General features: G+C 39.6%; 1 protein-coding gene across 1 annotated transcript in view; it reads right to left on the reverse strand.

The window, feature by feature from the left end:
- mcm5 (minichromosome maintenance complex component 5) overlaps positions 1–15904 on the reverse strand; it is a 41347-nt gene extending 25443 nt beyond the window's left edge. The window contains exons 1-9 of the mRNA XM_061885378.1: positions 15582–15904; positions 13009–13135; positions 11362–11490; positions 11104–11276; positions 10877–11035; positions 6931–7100; positions 4299–4470; positions 4125–4236; positions 3893–4036 (exon numbers count right to left, since the gene is read on the reverse strand). Of these exons, the coding sequence (XP_061741362.1) occupies positions 3893–4036; positions 4125–4236; positions 4299–4470; positions 6931–7100; positions 10877–11035; positions 11104–11276; positions 11362–11490; positions 13009–13135; positions 15582–15754 (1359 nt within the window). The 5' untranslated portion in view covers positions 15755–15904. The remainder of the gene's footprint in view (positions 1–3892; positions 4037–4124; positions 4237–4298; positions 4471–6930; positions 7101–10876; positions 11036–11103; positions 11277–11361; positions 11491–13008; positions 13136–15581) is intronic.
- Positions 15905–16275: the final 371 nt, after the last annotated feature.

The raw sequence follows: 16275 nt of genomic DNA on the forward strand, positions 1-16275 counted from the left end.
CACAACAGAACAAATATCCAGAACACCTTGCAGCACTAACTCTTCCGGGACGCTACAATATCTACCCCCGCTACCACCAAACCACACCACCCCCCAACCCCGACCACCTCATTGTTATTTTATTTTAAAATTCATTAGCTAGTGGAAAAAGTTAATGTTGATATGTACTTCAGAAGGCTGCAAACAGAAAAGAGACATTTTTTATTAAAATTTTATTTCTGTGATGTTTTTTCGTTTGTTTTTTGAAAGTTGATTTTGCACTATTAGGTTGTTAAAGTAAATCAGTGTAGCAAACTGAGCAATAACATTTTATCCATTCACTTTCTCTTGCTACTTCAAGGCTTGAATGTTTGATTCATTCCTTATTGTTATTCTACTTTCAAATTTATATTTGGCCTGTGGAAAAAGTTTATTTTGATATTTACCTCAGAAGGCTGCAAATAGAAAAGAGGCATTCAATTATTACTTAAATTTTATTTGATATGCCATTGATATTTTTTAATTATTGTTATTATTATTTGAAACTCAATTTTGCATGTCACTAAAGTTATATAAGCCTTGCTTGTTCAATATTCAATGCAAAACTTGTTTGGGTCTCTATTAAAAGGTTAATTTGTTCAACCTTGGCCCGTGGCTTTGTTCAGTTTAAAATTTTGGCCCACCCTGTATTTGAGTTTGACACCCCTGGTCATAATGAGCTAAATAATATTATTTGATATTTTATGGTAATGTGTTAATAATTTCACACATAAGTCGCTCCTGAGTATAAGTCGACTTATAGTCCGGAAAATACGGTATGCATCAGCAGGTACCAATAGGTAAGAACAGTTGGTTTTGCACAGTATTGCGAAACAAAACACTAGATTATATGTCTCCTAATAGGTGCCATTTTGGGGTCGCACCATAATAATACTCGTATGTTGAAGCGCAGTACGTCAGACTATGGGAGCCGTAATACTACAACAATCCATAAAGTGGTCCGGTTCCGCTGCTTACCAAAGTCGCACTAAAACATTTAGAAGGAAACTATAAAAAGGTATGTAAATTAGTGTTGTCCTGATACCAATATTTTGGTACGGTACAAAAATTATTTTGATTATTTTCTAAAAAAAAAGGGGACCACAAAAAATTGCTTTATTGGATCTATTTTAAACTAAAAAATCTGAGGGTACATTAGAACATGTTTATTATTGCAATTTAGTCCTTAATAAATTAGTGAACATACAAGACAAATGGTGTTTTAGTAGTAAGTTAACAAAGGCTTGTGATTAGTCTGCTGACATATGCAGTAACATATTGGGTCATTTATCTACCTATTATTTTATCAACATTATTAGGGACAAGTGGTAGAAAATGAATTAATAATCTACTTGTTCATTTACTATGTTAATATCTGCATACTTTCTCTTTTAACATGTTCTATTTAAATTTCTGTTAAAATGTAATAATCACTTATTCTTCTGTTGTTTGATACTTTACATTAGTTTTGGATGATACCACAAATGCAGGTATTGATCTGATACCAGGTAGTTAAAGGATCATACATCGGTCATATTCAAAGTCCTCATGTGTCCAGGCACATGTTTCCTGAGTTTATAAACCTACTATGACATTTTAACAACGAAAAAATATTTTGTGATAATAACAAATATCGATGTAATCATAGTAGTATCGACTAGATACGCTCTTGTACATGGTATCATTACAGTGGATGTCAGGTGTCAATCAACCAATAGCATTTGTTTACAACGTGACGCCGGTGAGCTATTGTATCCGCCTACGGTGTTTAGTGAAGCATGTTTAGCTATTTCTCGTCCTCCAGTGATAATACTACTTGTAAGAAACTTACTTTGTTATTTGTTTTTAGACCAAAATGCTCCCTTTTCAGTCAACACCCTGTGTCTGCTTGTAAGTACTCTGTGTGTGTGCGCGGTTTGATACTTTACATTAAAAAGTTAAAGCACCACTGATTGTCACACACACACTAGGTGTGGTGAAATTTGTCCTCTGCATTTGACCCATCACCCTTGTTCACCCCCTGGGGAGGTGAGGGGAGCAGTGAGCATTAGTTTTGGATGATGCCACAAATTTGGACATCAATCTGATATAAAAGTAGTTAGAGGATCGGACCGGTCCTTTTCAGAGAAGGAATAGTGCCGAATATGACTCATTAGTATGGCAGTACTATACTAATACCGGCATACCGTACAACCCTAATGTAAATAAACATTTACAAAATCTGTGTAAATAACTCACATATACAGTGGGGCAAAAAAGTATTTAGTCAGCTAAGTTCTCCCACTTAAAATGATGACAGAGGTCGGTAATTTTCATCATAGGTACACTTCAACTGTGAGAGACAGAATGTGAAAAAAAAATCCAGGAATTCACATTGTAGGAATTTTAAAGAATTTATTTGTAAATTATGGTGGAGAATAAGTATTTGGTCAACCATTCAAAGCTCTCACTGACGGAAGGAGGTTTTGGCTCAAAATCTCACGACACATGGCCCCATTCATACTTTCCTTAACACGGATCAATCGTCCTGTCCCCTTAGCAGAGAAACAGCCCCAAAACATGATGTTTCCACCCCCATGCTTCACAGGAGGTATGGTGTTCTTGGGATGCAACTCAGTATTCTTCTTCCTCCAAACACGACGAATTGAGTTTATACCAAAAAGTTCTAGTTTCGTTTCATCTGACCACATGACATTCCCCCAATCCTCTGCTGTATCATCCATGTGCTCTCTGGCAAACTTCCGACAGGCCTGGACATGCACTGGCTTAAGCAGGGTGACACGTCTGGCACTGCAGGATTTGATCCCCTGTCGGTGTAGTGTGTTACTGATGGTAACCTTTGTTACTTTGGTCCCAGCTCTCTGCAGGTCATTCACCAGGTCCCCCCGTGTGGTTCTGGGATTTTTGCTCACCGTTCTCATGATCATTTTGACCCCACAGGATAAGATCTTGCGTGGAACCCCAGATCGAGGGAGATTATCAGTGGTCTTTTATGTCTTCCATTTTCTGATAATTGCTCCCACAGTTGATTTTTTCACACCAAGCTGCTTGCCTATTGTAGATTCACTCTTCCCAGTCTGGTGCAGGTCTACAATTCTTTTCTTTTCAATTATTTCGGAGTCTGACTGTTTGAGGCTTTGGGCAGGTGTCTTTTATACAGATAATGAGTTCAAACAAGTGCCATTAATACAGGTAACAAGTGGAGGACAGAAGAGCTACTTAAAGAAGAAGTTACAGGTCTGTGAGAGCCAGAAATCTTCCTTGTTAGAAGTGACCAAATACTTAATTTCCACCATAATTTACAAATAAATTCTTTAAAATTCCTACAATGTGAATACCTGGATTTATTTTTCACATTCTGTCTCTCACAGTTGAAGTGTACCTATGATGGAAATTACAGACCTCTGTCATCATTTTAAGTGGGAGAACTTTCACAATCGGTGGCTGACTAAATACTTTTTTGCCCCACTGTATAGCAACAATTTTTTTTTTTACTAAAACTTAGTGGGTGCAGTTTATAGTATACCTACGCGCTCCATAGTCTGGAAAATACAGTATATGAAGCATCTTAATGAAAAATTAATGTCTAAGTGTGGATGGTGCAGCGATTACAGAGTTGAAAATCAAGGGTCATGACTTCAAGTCCGTCTTCTTTATTTTCCTAGTGTTTTTAATGATAAGTCACTTATTTCAATGCATTTTCCAGAAAAAATTCCTATACTTTGAAATGCCAACATTGACAAGTACGATCGCCATATCGCAATCACTGAGACATGCCGAAAGGTCGGTCAAAGCAGACCTTTTCTGAATATCACGGGTCAAAGAATATTTATGTGCGTTCATATTTTCCGCTATTTTAGCAACATCCTCTGACCTTGTCAAACTCATCGATGCAGACAACGCCGCCGTCAGCCAGCACCATGGCGCCGCCCTCCATGATGAACCCCCGCGTGGCCGGGTCCCTCATGACCGAGGCGGTCAAACCAGCCGCGCTGCTGCCCTTTCCTGAGGTGTAGACCTGAGAGCGGACAGTGACAATTCATTCAGTTGTCAACCAAGTCTAGAACTGAAGGATTTATTGTAAAAAAAAAAATGTTTTAAATTACCCCAATGGGTGAGCACCTCTCCACAAACTTGAGCAACTGAGACTTGGCTGTGCCAGGATCTCCAAGCATGAGCAGGTTGATGTCTCCTCTGCGGGTGAGACCATCAGGCAGCCTGGAGACGAGACGTTGATAAGCACACGCGGACTTTCCTTCGACTCTCGTGGGCTTCTTTACCGTTTCCTAGAACCTCCGAACAGCAGACAGGCGATGGCCTTTTTCAGATCCTCGCTGCCGTAGATGGAGGGAGCTACGGACCGAGCAAGCGAGGCGTAGATGTCCGGAGACGTGGCCAATGTCCTCAGCTCCTCCTCTTCCTGTGGGGATACGGAGCCGGTGGCCCCGCGACCTGCACGAGACCAAATACTTCAAACACTTGTTCTCGCCTCCCAAGTTTTTATGTAATTAGGAATCTTTGGGAACCACATGATTCGGTTCGATCCTTGGGGATAACGATTGGATTTAGAATAGATTTTCGGTTAAACGTCAATGCTTTTTTTTTTATCAACATTGGGTGCAAGGTCTATGAAGTGAAGTGAATTATATTTATATAGCGCCTTTCTCAAGTGACTCAAAGCGCTTTACATAGTGTCGTGGAAATTTCTTAAAGACGATCCTTTAGTGACAAATAGCTTCAAAATGATTTATTAAAGTAACAAACAAATAATAACAAGCTTTGCAAAGGGAGACCAAACCAGAACGACACATCCGTTCGTTCCAGCTTGTTCTACCTGCCTTGGAATATCACATGACAATTATACATTCTCAGAAGTCCCACCCTCCATGCTCATTTACATACAGTACACCAGTGGAATGAATACCCAAAGTCCTGTGAAGGGGAGAGGGTGTCGTTTGCTCTGTTGGGGGTCAGGAATAGATGACACATATCCCCAGGTCAACTATAGTCCACATGTCACATCAAAGACACAGGAGAAAGAGCCTGATCCGATTAGAGGCCTCTTGCAGAGCGTCACATTCCTAAACCTAATAAACAACTTTTGGTACCCAGTTCAAAGAACATCATCTATTTAAACAAGTATAAGTAATTTTGCTATCACAATAGTGAAACCCAATATCTAAGTTACATTTTCAGTTAAAAGTCAATACTTTTTTTGTTTTAATGAACATTGGGTGCAAGGTTGATTGGCAACACTAAATTGCCCCTAGTGTGTGAATGTGAGTGCGAATGTTGTCTGTCTATCTGTGTTGGCCCTGCGATGAGGTGGCGACTTGTCCAGGGTGTACGCCGCCTTCCGCCCGATTGGAGATGAGATAGGCGCCAGCGCCCCCAAAAGGGAATAAGCGGTAGAAAATGGATGGACGGATGGGTGCAAAGTCTATGAAGTGAAGTGAATTATATTTATATAGCGCTTTTCTCAAATGACTCAAAGCGCTTTACATTGTGAAACCCAAAATCTAAGTTACAGTTTTAAACCAGTGTGGGTGGCCCTGGGAGCAGGTGGTTAAAGTGTCTTGCCCAAGGGCACAACGGCAGTGACTAGGATGACGGAAGCGGGGATTGAACCTGCAACCCTAAAGTTGCAGGTTCGAAGCTCTTAATTTACCGGTCGATCTACGTTCCCATCCTCATCTATGGTCATGAGCTTTGGGTTATGACTGAAAAGACAAGATCACGGGTACAAGCGGCCGAAAAGAGTTTCCCCCGTCGGATGGCGTAGCTCTCTCTTACAGGTAGGGTGAGAAGGTTGGGTTTTTCGGGAGGAGCTAAGAGTAAAGCCGCTGCTCCTCCACATCGAGAGGAGCCAGATGAGGTGGTTCCGGGGCAGGGGGTCGGGGTACGCCACAAGATATACTTAGTATTCACTTAGCTCGAGTATTCACTTGGAGATCCACTCGGCTGTCTTGGTTGCTTTGTTGGTTTTGCTCCTGTCTCTGGCCATGCTCCCTCCACCCCAGCGGACGATGGCGCGGAACACCGCAGAGGCCACCACAGTGGATCTTTTACTTTTTATTCATAGCTGTATGTAGAAGTGTCTGGTTGTACCTGCTGCTTTAATGTATTTAATGTCCTTTGTCTTCTTTGATGTTTGATGTTTCCCTCTTACACACATGTAAGAGTGATGTGTTCTATGGCTATGAGTTGTTTTTTTCCTTTGGCCTCAGTCTGCATCCCCTCTCCAGGGCCCAGGCTAAGACCGATTTTTTTAAATTTTATTTTAATCTTTTTTTTTTTTTCTCCCATTCCCCCCCCTTCTTTACCTGTATCTCATCTTTTTTGTAAGGGGCGCTGGAAGCTGGCAGACCCGTCAGCGATCCTGTTCTGTCTCCCTGTAATGTTTGTCTGATCTTGAATGGGATTGTGCTGAAAATTTTAATTTTCCTGAAGGAACTCTCCTGACGGAATAAACAAAGTACTATCTAAAAAAAAAAAAAAAAAAGCTTCACGTTTTCTTTCTTGTTGGTTAAGCAACTTTTTACCCGGTTTAAGACCAACTCTGTTGCCATAACGTTCTAATTTGGTGATTAAAATATGATTAGCTGTGTCAAATGTCCATTAACACTGGAGGCGGTGGGGCGGCATAGCTCGGTTGGTAGAGTGGCCGTGCCAGCGGCTTGAGGGTTACAGGTTTGAGTCCCGCTTCCGCCATCCTGGTCACTGCCGTTGTGTCCTTGGGCAAGACACTTTACCCACCTGCTCCCGGTGCCACCCACACTGGTTTAAATGTGACTTAGATATTGGGTTTCACTGTGTAAAGCGCTTTGAGTCACTAGAGAAAAGTGCTATATAAATATAATTCACTTCACACTGCAGCTGCACATGATTGATGAGTGCCACTGACGTAGTTACCTGCTCCTTCTGTGTCCACCTGGATGCCGACCACTCTTAGGTAGGATGCTCGAATCCCCACGCCGACACTCTTCTCTTTGCCTTTGGTCTTCGCAGCGGCCATCTTCTTGATAGAGTAGATACCCATGATGGTCACTCGGTTGCCCGGGACCACGCGGTCACACAAGTACCTAATTGGGTAGGGAACACAAAGCAAGATCAATGCCTCGTTTGCCCTGGTATCAAAACGTTAAACACCTTTATTGGACCTATGTTTTGTCCTTGGCTCAAGCACTGGAGTGGAACCTCCATTTACAAACCCATCATTGTACAAACCACAGCCCGAATAAAAATATGCTGTGTTGTATGAATTCACCCATTGTGTGAAGTAGGACAAGCATTTAAATGGCGCCATTTGTCGCGGTTGACCTGACACATGAAACGTGGCAAATTTAGCCGCCAGATGACAGAAGTGTTAAAGATTTTAAAATGGTTTTGTGGCAATTCCAACTTTGCTATGTCGTGTGACACTTTCCATCATTTTCAGCAGACTGCATTGCAAAATGATTACCCCGCACCTCCCCTTCCTCTCACGGGAGATCCACCTAGGTTAAAAAGGGCCATATGAATCCCTTCCCCACTGTACTTCCCAGCACAGCCATTTTGTGGACAGGCTGATTACTCTCTGGTGCTCATTATCAGCATGTTTATAATATATATATCCATAAATTCCGGACTATAAGTCATTACTTTTTTTTCCTGCGCTTTGAATCCTGCGCCGTATAAAACAGTGAGGTTGATTTATGGATTTTTCCGTCATGTTTTGAGTGCAGTAATTTTCCTTAATCACATTCAGAAAAAGACAAAGGGTGTGTTATTAATTGTGCTTTTGAACAAGTTCGCTTACTACAGGTGCTGCGGGTTGAAAATGTACTTCCTGTTTTATTGCCTTAAACCGGAAGTAAAACAGTTCATTGCATGTCTGCCCGAAAAAAATGTCTATTCATCCTTCCAACACCGTTTTTTAAGTTTTACAATTTAACCTAAACGGTCCCATGTGTGATGTCTGTAGGAATGCCAGCATCGTTAGCATTAGCTAATATGCTAAGACGTTTACGAGTGTTTGTGTTAACATTATTAACTTACAATGGCATTCTGATTGTATCGTTTCAGTTTCACAAATTCCCCAGTAAATTCATCAAAACGTCACCGTGGAGTTATTGAGTCTGTTTAGCTGATTGGAGCGCTAGCTTGTGCAGCTGGTGGGTTAATGACGACGACTTTTGTTTTGTTTCATCAGCCGTTTTACTGCCATGTTACAGACGTTGTTTTTAAAAAAAATTAAGGTATGTAAATAAACAATCTGTTTAAATAACTCATTTTACAACATATAATGACTTATAGTCCGTTGCTAAAATTTGGTGGGTGCAGCTTATATATATGCGCTCTATAGTCCGGAAAAAATTGTTTATACATATACCCGTTAGCTACTGTGCTAGTTTGCTTTTTTTGTACTTTTTACCTAATTTTCTTTGTTTTGCTAGCTCAATATGAGTCCAAATAAAGCAATGTAGATGTTTGGTGTGTGCTTTTGAAAAATTCAAGAAGTATCCACAGCGTTGTCGACACTGCCTGGCCTCCCACCCCTTCCATTGCTTGCAAAAAAGGTAAAGTGGAATTAAATGTTTACTCCATATAATTGCAGCGACTTGGCTGTTAAAATTAAGGTGTTTTGTGATTCAAAACTAAGTCCACCAAATGGCTTTAGGGGTATATAAGGATAAGTTTACCGTAAATTAAACATTTTCAAGCTTAAAAACGGCTAAATGAGCTAAAAAAAAAAGTTGTGGCCACCAAAGACTATTTTGTTGGTTTTGGTCGCTCAATATGAGTCCAAACAAAGCAATGTAGATGTTTGGTGAGAGGTTTTTGAAAAATTCAAGAAGTATCCACAGTGTTGTCGACACTGCCCGGCCTCCCACCCCTTCCACTGCTCGCTATAAAAAAAATTATTCACCAACAAGGTAAAGTGGATTTAAATTTTTACTCCATATAATTGCATCGACTAGGCTGTTAAGGTTAAGGAGTTTTGTGATTCAAAACTGAGTCCACCACAGGGCTTTAGGGGTATATAAGGATAAGTTTACCGTAAATTAAATATGTTCAGGCTTAAAAACGGCTACATGCGCTAAAAAAATAAGTAGTGGCCACTAGATGAGACCATTTTCTTGGTTTTGCTAGCTCAATATGAGTCCACATAAGGCAATGTAGATGTTTTGTGTGCATTTTTTTGAAAAATTCAAGAAGTATCCTCAGCGTTGTCGACACTGCCTGGCCTCCCATACCTTCCACTGCTTGCAAAAAACGTTAAGTGGATTAAAACTTTTACTCCATATAATTGCAGTGAATTGGCTGTTAAAATTAAGGAGTTTTGTGATTCAAAACTTAGTCCACTACAGGGCTTTAGGAGTACATCAGGATATGTTTGCCCTAAATTAAACATTTTCAAGCTTACAAACAGCTACATGAGCAAAAAAAAAATAAGTAGTGGCCACTAGATGACACCAAAAATAATCAGAACGTGCTGATTATATCAAAATAGTTTAAAGTTGAGTAAAGAATGTTGTTTCATGTCTAGAGTGCTCTCATGAGAAAAAAGCATTTAAAAACAAAAATAAAATAAAAAGGAACATGAATTAAAAAACTGATTTTATGCTCTAGCTATGACAACATAAATAATGTATTCCTATTTTGGAGGGAATTCCTTTGCAACGGTCATGTCACAGCAATAAAGAAGCCATTGACTATACATAAAGGCCTACTGAAATTAGATTTTCTTATTTAAACGGGGATAGCAGGTCCATTCTATGTGTCATACTTGATCATTTCGCGATATTGCCATATTTTTGCTGAAAGGATTTAGTAGAGAACATCCACGATAAAGTTTGCAACTTTCGGTGCTAAGAGAAAAGCCCCGCCTCTACCGAAAGTAGCAGACGATGACGTCACATGTTTGAAGGCTCCTCACATATTCACATTGTTTTTAATGGGAGCCTCCAACAAAAAGTGCTATTCGGACCGAGAAAACGACAATTTCCCCATTAATTTGAGCGAGAATGAAAGATTTGTGTTTGAGGATATTGATAGCGACAGACTAGAAAAAAAATAATAATAATAAAAAGTAAAAAAAAACAAAAAAAACGCGATTGCATTGGGACGGATTCCGATGTTTTTAGACACATTTACTAGGATAATTCTGGGAAATCCCTTGTCTTTCTATTGTGTTGCTAGTGTTTTAGTGAGTTTAATAGTACCTGATAGTCGGAAGGGTGTCTCCACGGGTGTCCTCACACCAATGTCTCAGGGGAGTCTACGGCAGCTATGGACGGCACAAGCTCAGCTTTTCTCCGGTAAGAACTGACTTTTAAACCAAAATTTTCTCACTGAAACCTGCTGGTTGACATTCGGTAGGATCCATGTCTGCTTGACCGCGCTCTGATCCATAGGAAAGTTTCACCTCCGGGAGTTTTAAACAAGGAATCACCGTGTGTTTGTGTGGCTAAAGGCTAAAGCTTCCCAACTCCATCTTTCTACTGTGACTTCTCCAATATTAATTGAACAAATTGCAAAAGATTCAGCAACACAGATGTCCAAAATACTGTGTAATTATGCCGTTAAAGCAGATTACATTTAGCTGTGTGTGTGCAGCGCTCATACTTCCTAAAAACCTGTGACGTCTTGCGTACACGTCATCATTACACGACGTTTCGAAGACGAAACTCCCGGGAAATTTAAAATTGTAATTTAGTAAACTAAAAAGGCCGTATTGGCATGTGTTGCAATGTTAATATTTCATCATTGATATATAAACTATCAGACTGCGTGGTGGGTAGTAGTGGGTTTCAGTAGGCCTTTAAATAGAATGTTTTGACCCTGGTGTGGTGTGAACCCACTTAAATGTGCTCACCTGTCACAGTAGAGCTGCAGGTGGCGAGGCATCTCCCCGTGCGGCACAGCATCCGGAGACTCTTGCAGGCGTAGCGTTTGGAAGTCCACGCACACGCAGCGGTCCGGGAGGATGAAGAAGGGGTCCACCGGGCACTTAGCCCGTCCGGCAGCACCGTCGCTACGGAAACAAGCGTGAGATGAGCGGTTTATAAAACACAGGAAGCGCTGTGGCGGCGTGGCACTCACTTGTTGCACTTGCGCGGAAGCGCGTAGCCCTGCAGGCCCGGCGGCAGCGAGATGTTGTTGATGACGTGGCGACAGCCGCGACACTGCAGACACACCTTGGTGGCCTTCGCCTTCACTCCCGTCGCCGAGATGATGATGCCGTGCACTTTCACCAGGCGGGAAACCTGCTCGGACTGCGGACGAGCGAAAAAAGGGCAAGTATGGAAATCATCAATTATGCGGAGAGGTGACAAAATGTGGTGTAAAGCTGTGTTTTACCTTCAGGTTGCGAATGGAAGCGTGATGCGCGTCACTCTTCAGCATGACCTGGACGTCCTGCACCGTTTCCTCGCCGGCCGGCCGAGGACGAGTCACCTCATCAGCTACCTCTTTTGCAGCCTCCTCCAACTAATAAATAGACCAATAGATTAAATATACATATATTTTATATATTGATTTGTATAAAAAAGGAATATAATTTGTATAAATATATATTGCGTGGATATATATATATATTTTAAAAATGTATATATTAGAGGTGCGCGGATAGGCAATTATATCATCCGCAACAGCATGACTAAAGTCGTCATCCACCCGCCATCCACCCGAACAAACATTTTATCAACACCGCAGAAACACGTACTAGATTGAAAGGCAATACTGAGTGACTCAAAGTACACTGATGGTTGTGATATAAACAATTTTACCACTCTTACTAATATGCTCCACACTGTGAAGCCACACCAAACAAGAATGACAAACACATTTCGGGAAAACATCCCAACAGTAACACAACATAAACGCAACACAACAAATACCCAGGATCCTTTGCATCCATGACTATTCCTGAATATATTTTACACCCCCAACCCCACCCACCTTACCAACGCACGTGGGGCCGGGGTTTGGTGCTAGCGAGGTGTATAATATAGTGTGTATCCCTAGTATATAGGTATAGTGTTGATATATACATATATACATACATATAGCAGTTGTATATACGTATATAATATATATAGTTAAAGTTAAAAGTTAAAGTACCAATGATTGTCACACACACTCTTGGTGTGGCGAAATTATTCTCTGCATTTGACCCATCACCTTTGATCACCCCCTGGGAGGTGAGGGGAGCAGTGAGCAGCAGCGGTGCCGCGCCCGGGAATCATTTTTGGTGATTCAACCCCCAATTCCAACCCTTGATGCTGAGTGCCAAGCAGGAAAGGAATGAGTCCCATTTTTATAGACTTTGGTATTACTCGGTCGGGATTTGAACTCACAACCTACCGATCTAAGGGCGGACCCTCTAACCAATAGGCCACTGAATAGAATAAATATACAGATATATTTATTTGTATAAAAAATAAATATAGTTTGTGTAAATATATATTGTAAAAAATGTATATGAATATTGTAAAAATGATATAGGTATAGTATTGATATATACATACATATAGCAGGTGTATATATATATATAGTCTATATATATATATATATTAATAGAATACATAAACACATTATTATTTGTATAAAACAGAAATATAGTTTGCATAAATGTATATTAATTTATGTATAAAATATAATATGAAATAAATATATATTGTATGAATATATATATTGTAAAAAAAAAATGTACATACATATTATTCACTTGTGGGATGTTCCTAAACTTTCCCAGTCTTTTTTGCCACTTGTACCAGCTTTTTTGAAAAATGTTGCAGGCGTCAAATTCCAAATGAGCTAATATTTGCAAATAATAAAGATTTCCAGTTCGAACGTTAAGTATTTTGTCTTTACGGTCCATTCAATTAAATATAGGTTGAAAATAATTTGCAAATCATTGTATTCTGTTTTTACTTACCCTTTACACAACGTGCCAACTTTACTGATTTTGGCTTTTGTATTACTTTATACAAGAGTGCATCTTACCAGTGGCAGGTTGTCCGTTGGCAACTTGTAAAGGCAGTCGGACAGATCCTCGTCAAAGCTGGCAAGGTCCTCCATCTCCACCTCCACCCAGTACTCCCCCAAGGTGTAGTGTCTCTTCAGCTCATCTCTGAAGTACAAATATTGGCATAAACAGTTGGACCTCAAGTGTTTTCAGATAGGAGCTTTAGCTTATAGTTAGGGGTCGACATGAAAACTACCAAACCGGCTGACATTTATATACGAAAATATGAAAAAGCTGCTGATGGTGTGTTTGACGGCTAAGACCTGGAAAGAGATGACGTAGACTTACTATCTACAAGGTAAATGAAGCAAGTAATGACTACATTACTACTTGTTAGTAGTACTTGCTATTGTATTTGTATACAATATTTATAATATAAATGTGTGATTTACTTTTTGAAATGCATGTTGAATGTTAGAATTGTGCTGTTTTTAGGGGGGAGGGGAAAGAGCACCAATTAAAAAGATTATGTAAGTGGCTATATTAGTTAGCCTACTATCAAAATGACTGTGTTGCAGGCTGACACAAATATTTGTTGACAGATATGTTGAAATGTAATATTAATTCTACACATTTTTACAACATTGGAAATTATTAGTAAAATGGAGGCTTCTCAGGGGGTGAGAGAACTCCTGGAAATTACTGGTTAAGAATGACCAAAGATATAGATGTGTGTGTACAAGTTAAAGGAAACGGCAGGCTGTCTTCTTCTAATGGATTTATTACAATCTTTGCAAGCTGGCTAATGTTTGCTGTGGTCTGGAACAACATGGCGCACAAACAACTATCAGAAATGAAGCCAATATTACATACAGATAATGTGTCATGAGACATGCAAATATAAATTGAATTAAGAGAACTTAAAGGAAATTAAATGAGCTCAAATATACCTACAAATGTGGCATAATGATGCAATATGTACATACAGCTAGCCTAAATAGCATGTTAGCATTGATTAGCTTGAAGTCATAGATTGACCAAATATGCTTGACTAGCACTCCACACAAGTCCATAATATCAACAAAGCTCACCTTTGTTCATTCACACACAGGATTAAAAGTTTGGTGGACAAAATGAGTGGTATAAAACATGTCTTAGAAAGCTGTACATGTAAACAAACTATGCTAAGTTCAAGGAGCGCCAAAATTAGTAGGACCAAACGGCGCTAGACAAATAGTATCATATCACTGATGCATGTTTAATATAAACAATGCGATTTATAACACTTAGGAGGGTTTGTGTCATGTTGTCCTTCTACAGAAACCATATTAAAACTATATATATATATATATATATTGTAGCTGAGATAGGCTCCAGCAGTTAGCCTAAATAGTGTGTTAGCATTGATTAGCTTGCAGTCATGCAGTGACCAAATATGCTTAATTAGCACACCAGTGTTGTTAGCATTTCACCAATCTCGCTCTCTTTGCAAATTATACGTAATTTCCATTGTGCGCAAGCAATTTGCATTTCGCAAGACGAGATTTAAGACGAGATTTTGTGGATGGTTTTGTCAGTAACCCTACATTATTATATTTAATAAATAGTAAACCAAGGTTGTGGTAGTAGTTTAGTAAGCAGTTTAGTCGTGCATGTATACTGTTTAGTGGTTAGATTTGGACTGATTTGAGGGCAATATTATATTGTCCCGACTACAAATGAATAGATTTACATAAGTATTTAATAAATTATTTTGACACCAAAAACATGTATTTGCGCCCATTTATTTGCAAAATGTGCACCACACATTATTCAAATATAAAGCTGGAAGCAATTTGCAAAAAGATTGCGACACCAAAAAGTCAAAAATATCAACAAAGCTCACCTTTGTGCATTCACGCACAGTATAAAAAGTTTGGTGGACAAAATGAGACAAAGAAGGGAGTGGCATTGAACACGTCTTTCTGTGGGAGCGTCGGAGAAATTTATACATGTAAACAAACTGTTGAGTCACAGTCCACACAACGGTGAGTTCAAGGGCCGCTGAAATTAGTCGGACAAAACCACGCTCGTCAAATACTGTCATCAGTGAAGCATAAACACAAACTTAAACTGTAGGCTTTCTAACAATTAGAAATATTTGTGTCATGTTTGTACTCCGACAGAAACCATATTACATCAAAAAATATATTTTTCACCCCGTTTTTTTCCCTTTTCCATACATTTTTGAAAAAGCTCCAGGGGGCCGCTAAAGAGCCAAATGTGACTCTAGAGCCGCGGGTTGCTGACCCCCGATTTAGACAATAGAGGACGCCCCACACACATACACATACACACATACACATACACACACACACACACACACACACACACACACACACACACACACACACACACACACACACACACAAAATGGTGCTCTTTTCATCGGGAATACAAAACAAAAAAAGTCTGCAACAATCTCCCACAATGCATCCAGGATACACTAACTAACCAAATTTGTTCCCATAAAAGTGAGCATACAAAGACTCATAATAAACAAAATAATTGAATTTAATTTCCACCTTGGCATGTAAGGCTTTGATGGGTTTAAAAAGTGTAATAATGTCACCTGTATTTGTACGTAAAGCCGGTACGGTCGGTTCCAACTCGGAATTGTCGAAGAAACTCGCGGAATCTTTTCTTGATTTGGATCCTTTTCAGCCCTCCGTCATCTTGTCCGGGTCCATCTCCGCCTCCGAAGCTGTCGCTGTAGTACACTCCCGGGTCGTCAAAGTTAGACATGGTTCAAAAAGTGTGTTTCTGTCTTAGCTTATTCTAAAAAAGAAAAAAACCCAATATGAACGTCTAACTTCTGCTCACAACGACGCCGGAGGTTCATTCGCGGCAAAAGTGAACTCTTTCCTGTCTGTTTCCCGCCAGTTGGTCGCGCGTATCCGGTTTTCTCGCCTCTCATTGGCCAAACTCAACCTTGGCTTGTTTTTTATTGGACAGGAACGTGATACAGGAAGTCATTTCATTAAGGGGGTGGGGCTTGTTAGTACTGGTGGCGCGAAAATATTAAGAGAGAGGAAAGGGGAGCACGCGGTGTTTTAGGAAACAAAGACAAAACAATTTATTATGTATGTATATGTTAACAATTCATGTATGTGTATGTATATATATATATATACATATATATAAGTAGTAATGTTGATAAAAATGCTATACATATATATATACAGTATATATATATATATATATATATATATATATATATAGCGTCAATATAATATTTATAATATAATACATAAATATATTTACCC

The sequence above is a fragment of the Nerophis ophidion genome, linkage group LG23, assembly GCF_033978795.1.
Source record: "Nerophis ophidion isolate RoL-2023_Sa linkage group LG23, RoL_Noph_v1.0, whole genome shotgun sequence".
Taxonomy (NCBI): Eukaryota; Metazoa; Chordata; class Actinopteri; order Syngnathiformes; family Syngnathidae; genus Nerophis; species Nerophis ophidion.